The sequence below is a fragment of the Myotis davidii genome, unplaced genomic scaffold, assembly GCF_000327345.1.
Source record: "Myotis davidii unplaced genomic scaffold, ASM32734v1 scaffold995, whole genome shotgun sequence".
In the NCBI taxonomy this organism is placed as follows: Eukaryota; Metazoa; Chordata; class Mammalia; order Chiroptera; family Vespertilionidae; genus Myotis; species Myotis davidii.
In genome coordinates this window covers 16,081-22,719 of record NW_006286240.1, presented here as the reverse complement: position 1 = coordinate 22,719, position 6,639 = coordinate 16,081, and the positions used below count along the sequence as shown (strand labels likewise).

Genomic DNA, 6,639 nt, shown 5'->3' with positions numbered 1-6,639 from the left:
AAGGACTGATCCAGAGACGGAGAGGCATTGATTGGACTGTCGGGCTTTGGAGGGAGGGTAAGGGAGGGTGGCGGTAAGGGGGAAAGATCAACCAAAAGACTTATATGCAGGCATATAGGCCTAACCAATGGACACGGACAACGTGGGGGCGGGGGAGTTCGAGGGTAACGTGGGGACAAGGACACATATGTAATATCTTAATCAATAAAAAATATATTTAAAAAAAAGAAAATCAAAGTATAAAGAAAATGAAGGATATATTAAGTATCAAGCATTTGGAGAGCAGGCCTGGGAGAGACACACGTCATTTTAATCCATTGGCTAAAAACTAGGCACATGGCTCATCTAACTACAGTGGTGAACAAGCCAGTTTCTGCCAGAACTACCAAATAGTTCATATCCATTGATAATTAGAATTGTGTCTTTGAGAAAGAGATATGGCATATCAGGCTGGAACCTTGTTCCTAGGTTAAAATGTCATATCTAGAAAAACATTTATAGACCATCTATTTGAATTTCCTATGACTCCCCACAATTGAGAAGGGTCAGCCAGAGTCACACTGAGTCAATACCAGACCTCAGCCAAGAGCCAGCTGGATTACTCATCTCTCATCTATACCACTGGCATTCAGACATTTTTTTTTACCATTGCCAAGAGTAATAAATAAATTTTTCAGCACAAGCCAACACATACTTATATAGATTTTATCTGTAAAATTTACAAAGCAATACTGAGGTAGATAGTGAATACAGCTATTTGTCAAATCTCTCCAGCTCCTTGCTTTCTAGAATATTGTAGAATTTCACTTTATTTTACCTTCATAGTTACTAATAATCAGATGATATGTGTGGTCACGGATATGTGAGCAACATGACATGGGAAGAACCATGTTCTTTTTTCCCTGATGCTCTAATCATGGCAGCACAAAGATGAAACCTCTGTCACCCAGGTGACCCAATGAGAATAATGTAAAGCAGAGCCCCCCAGGAAACTTCTGGTAGGCAAATAGTGTGAGTGAAAAATAAACTTTTGTGGTGTTTTTTTTTAAAAGACACTGAAAGTTGGAGTTTTCTTTTTGCCATAGCATGACATAGCCTATAATGACTGATATAAGTACCTAGCTTTAGTGTATGCTATGCACTGTGGTACTTTATATCATTATTTTATTTTGCCTCATGACAAAATTTTAGTGCTGTTTGTAACCTAGTAAAATGATTTCATGACTTGGTAATGGGTTGCAACTTTCAGTTTGTAAACTCTGTACAATACCCACTTGTCCCATAGCTGATCCTCTATCCAAGTTCCTATACAGCAATGTTAGTGACTCCCATTTCTCTGCAGGATTGTGGTTATGGAGAGGGTGGAGATGCATACTGCACAGCCTGCCCTCCACGCAGATACAAAAGTAGCTGGGGCCATCATAGATGTCATATTTGCATCACCTGTGCTGTCATCAATCGTGTCCAAAAGGACAATTGCACAGCTACCTCTAATGCTGTCTGTGGGGACTGTCTTCCAAGGTGAGCCTGCTCTATGAAGTCAAGTCGTTCTGGGCCTTCTCCAGCCCTTGGAGGTCTCTCAGGGCCTAGACAAAGTAGTCTAACTGTCCATTTCATGACAAGTGTAAGCACTCACTAATGCAAAACAGTGTCTTGCCAAGATCCCACTATAAAGTTCCTATCACATGGTCAGCCACAGATGAGTATTTAACAACTTTATTATGCTGGCATGCTTAGCTCAGGCCCAACATTCAAGGTAAATCTCACTGTAGACATAAAAGAAATTAGGAAGCAGTTGGTGTGAAAGCAGTGCTCTCCTCTCTTGTGATATTAATTCCCTTTTTGGCTATAGGGTGTGGTGAATTGGAGGGAAAAGTGGAGTATCTGGGACTCTGAGTCTGAATAAGACATAGAGACAGATAATTCATGAGGGGTGATGGTGGGTGCTGGCTTTCAGGATCACAAGACTCTTAAAAGCTGCCTATGGTCTCAGGAAGGACAAATCCAAGGGCATTGATTGTTTGATCAACTTGAAACTCTTTCTTTCTCTGACCACAGGTTCTACCAAAAGACACGCATTGGAGGCCTGCAGGACCGAGAGTGCATCCCATGCACGAAGCACACCCCCACCTCTGAGGTTCAATGTGTGTATCCAGTTCTCTTCTCTTTTTCCTTCCCCAACCCATTGGGTAGCAGTAAGACAGGGTAGTAAAGACTTCTACTGCCCCCTCATACTTCTTCCTATAGTTTAGATTGACAAGGGAATCAGATTTGAATCCTGGTTTTCCAATGTATTATATTTGTAACCCTCTGCAAATCATTGAAATTTGTTGACCCTCATCTGAAAAAAAATATGTTAGGACAATCATTTTTCATATTTTATTGGATGGCTATCTATATCTAATGAAATAATGGATTTAGAAAGTAGCTTATAAATTATAACATGTGTATACTTGTGGATGATGGTGATATGAGGTTTATAATAGTCCCTAGTGCTTAGGACTAGTAAAGGCTAAATGAAGTACTAGGATCTAGTCTATGCTTATATCACCATCAATTTATCTGTCCATCTGCCTATCATTTTCATATATCTATCATCTATAGATCTACTCATGTATTCTTTTTAAAATATTTATGACTTTTTAAATAATAAAATAGTTCAAATATGTAGAAATATTTAAAATGCAGAAAATATACAATGCTCAGTAACCCAACATGCATAAATCTTGACATTTTGCATATTTACTTCAGATATTTTTAAAAGAATGAGGACTCCACAGGTTTAATGGAATTCCCTTTTTCATCCTCTCTGAGTTCTATTATCTACTAACTTCCCCAGAGGCAACCACTATCATGAAATTGTATGTATCTTGCTGGTAGGCTATGCTACAGTAACAAACTCCACAATCTGAGTGACTTAATACAACAAAAGTTTGTTTTTCACTATGCAAAGGCCTTCCTCCATCTTGTGACTATATCATTTACATCATGTGACTTCCAGGTTAATGGGACATGAAAAGAGATTGAGAAGGCATACTTGCTTTTAATTACTTCAGTCTGCAAGTGACACACATCCATTGGCCAGAAGTACTCTGATGGCCTTAGTATAAGAGTGAATGAGAAATGCAGGGAAGCATGTGAATAATTGGTGAACACTATGATGCTCCAATTTCTCTACCCATGTTTGAGTACTTATATTCTTTTGTAACATCTATAATAATAAAAGCATAATATGGAAATCGATTGAACAGTTAAACAGCAGAACAACTGTCTGGACGACCAGCTATGACATGCACTGGTGCCAGGCCAGCCAAGGCAGGTGTGATGCGATTGGTTGGGGTTCCTACCATCACTCCATAGTCGCCCTGCAGAGGGAAGCCCAGGCTACCCAGCCTATGGCACTGAGGTGGGTGGGGAGGGCTTCCCTCCTTGGGGTGATTGATCACGGGGCTCTAGGACTGCAAGAGGGCACAGGCCAGGCTGAGTGACGCCCCCCCAGTGCACAAATTTTGTGCACCAGGCCTCTAGTATATACATATTTATCAACAATATATGCTGTTATTTATATTTTATAATGTTTTATATAAATGACATCAAGTTACACACTTTCTCTGATTTGTTTTCTCTTCTGGATTATTTATATGAATCCATACATGTATGTTATTTTAAATGCTATATAATATTATATCATAGGATTATATCATGATTTATTTATCCTGTGCCCATGGATGAACACTTCATTTCCATTTTCCTAGGTTATATAACTAGAGGTGACATAGAAAGACCGTAGGTTATGTACATCTTCAAATATTTGTACTAATTTATACCATATTAGTAGTATATGCTAATATCTCTGCTTTATTCTTTACATTTTTGCCTGATCCACAAAAGAGTAAAACCAGCTTATCAGCCCTAAAAGGGAAAGGCCTTAGGAAGAGATGGATGGCCTAAGGAAGTCCAGGCCCAGTGTTAGGGTGACTGTTGACTGCCTACACTGATTGACTTCCCCCAATTTCTTGTCTCACAGGTGCCTTCCGGTTGAGCTTAGTGAAGGCAGATGTACCCACAGTGCCCCCTCAGGAGGCCACACTTGTACTGGTGAGCAGTGTGCTCATGGTGTTTACTCTGGCAGTCCTGGGGCTCTTCTTCCTCTACTTCAAGCAGTTCTTCAACAGACATCGCCAGAATGGTAAGTGTAGCTGCTTCAAGTATTACATGAATCAAGGTCATGATCACCAGGAACTGGGACTGGGAGCTAGTAGACCTTACATACTGTGCTGGAAAACCCCAGAGGTAGACTATCAGGGGCTGGCAGTAGAAAGCACGGGACTTCAGAGATGACTGAGACCAACCCTGAGCATTCACAGGACCTGCTTCATTAAGATACAGAGCTTCATAAAGGAACAAAACAGCATGGGAAAAGCATTAAAATAAATTCTGCAGACCTAGATTCTAAGTCTACGTCTGAATCACTATATAACTATAGGCAAGGCATCTAACTTCTTTAGGCCTCTTTCTCCCTAATCTTTAAAATGACATGTAGAATTAGATTACTTGTTTTTTTAAGTTATTTTACAATTTTTCATTTCTACTAATAGGTATAGACTCGGGAACATGTCAGAAATGAAGGGAAGCTGGCTGGATTTGAGATATGACTGTAATAAGAGTGGGTGAAGTCTCAGATAACTGTTATTAGTATAGTTATAACCCAAATGTTGGTAGCTGAGAGCTCAGAGTACAGAGGAGTTGGCAAATCTAGACGTTTTTGCCCCAGACAATAATGATATCCAAAAATATCTGGCATAGGAGATAGCCATGTGAAATTGTAAATGGAAGGTCATATTTAAATCAGTGGTAACATTGTTATCTTTTTTCATTACAACTTCAACCATTAGCCAAAATAATGGAGAAAGAATGTCCAGATCACTGAGGGCAAAGATAGGGGATGTAGGATGATGGCTGGCCAGGACCAGGCAGGCTATTAAAACTCCAGCCAAGGGTACTGAGGCTAAGTACAGTTTATGTGTCATCAAGGTAACTGAAAGCTATGGAGAGATACTAAAACAGGAACACAGGCTACTGAATGTTCTTAATGCTATCTGCAAACTGCTGTTGATTTAGTAAGATTTACAGGATATTGGGGTCCTTAAGACTCCTTAGTCAATTGGATGCAGGGCCCAAAGCAATACCACTTTTACCTCTCTCTATTTGTATGAGAAGATCCCCCTTATATAGACCTACCTTGGTAAGTTTGACTCTAGAGCCTGTCATATGATCTTCAAAAAGCCTAACAGATGTGTTTTGCTGTACCCCTGGCTTAAATTGAGATTAATCTAGCACTTTTGGGCTTCAGGGACACAAGAGGAACGCTGTTGTTGATTTATAACCCTTATTAAACTCTATTTCTCTCTCTTCTACTCATTGGAAATTGTGATTCAGGGTAGACCATCCTGTATTTGACTTTGGAGGTTAGTTTCTCAAATAGGAGCTGTTGCCCAGTCCTTGGGCACAAAACATAGACAATGAAGCATTTGGGCCACAGAGCCCAGAAAGATGAGGCACCATCTGAGATCTGCCTGTCTCCCTTTTCTTGACTCTGAGAGAAGAAATAGGTAACTTTTTTATGCTTTTTCTCTGTCCTCAACATAATGTAGTACCCTTCTGTGAATAACTGAGGGCAGGCAGCTCCCTTAGGGTCTCCATATGGAAAAGAGGATTAGACAATTTTTCCATTGGGATGGGTGCTTATCAGGAGTCACTGACTTACAAGCATACTGTGGTTATATAGGTGAGATTAACATGTGAATTAGATCCAATATAAGGTGAAGCAGAGAGTAGTAGTGACTGTGGAAAACTGAAGAATTCATCTCCTGTCTAAAGGGGAATTTACTACTCAGATCCAGTTATTTGTTACCATGTGGGGATATTCAATATTTCAAGATCTCCTGGATTTTTCAAAAGAGCAAAATATCTGGATTTTTTAAATGAAATATTTTTAAGCTCTGACAATGAGTTCTAATAAAAAGTAAAATCACAACCACAATGTGAAAGTTAAGAAAATACACATAGAAGAGAAACTAAGATGGTGGCATAGGTAAATTCCAGGAAATTGCTGCCTCCCACAACAACTTCAAAAATACAACGAAAAAACAAAACGGACATCATCCAGAACTACAGGAAGGCTGGCTGAGTGGAAATTCTACAACTAGAAGGAAAAAGAAAACCACACGGAGACTCAGAGGAGGTCCGGAAGTAAAGTGCAGAGGTACGAAGGCTTGTGCGCGTGTGGAAAGGGGCTGGCACCTGAGGACGCGGCTCTCTTTTTGAATCGGGAGGGAGTCACAAGCTCCTGACTACTCTGAACTCTGGTTCCGGGAAGTCTCTGGGGACCCAGGACTCATACGGGGAGAAACTGGACTGTCTGGCAGTGGGCAGAACTCAAGGGCAGCTTTCTCTCAGAGATGCTTGCAGCGATTACTGCTGGATACTGAGACCCAGGATCTCAGGGCAGGGCTGAGGAACAGCCATAGCTGTTTGTTCTGCCCTGTTGATTCCCTGAGACCCTGCCCCACCCAAGCTGTGCCCAGAGGCTTTTGCATATGAATGGCCTGGCCTTTTGCAATTTAAAATTACCTAACA

The 6,639-nt window shown here is 40.5% G+C and overlaps 1 protein-coding gene across 2 annotated transcripts in view; it reads left to right on the top strand.

Annotated features, from left to right (window-relative positions):
- The window catches only part of EDA2R (ectodysplasin A2 receptor), a 45,285-nt gene that overhangs the window by 35,481 nt on the left and 3,165 nt on the right, over positions 1 to 6,639 (top strand). The window contains exons 3-5 of one of the 2 annotated variants that reach the window (XM_006757509.2): positions 1,343 to 1,521; positions 2,059 to 2,144; positions 4,028 to 4,189. In XM_006757509.2, the coding sequence (XP_006757572.2) occupies positions 1,343 to 1,521; positions 2,059 to 2,144; positions 4,028 to 4,189 (427 nt within the window). Of the gene's footprint in view, positions 1 to 1,342; positions 1,522 to 2,058; positions 2,145 to 4,027; positions 4,194 to 6,639 lie in introns of both variants that reach the window. The other variant, XM_015559918.1, reaches the window with a different exon arrangement.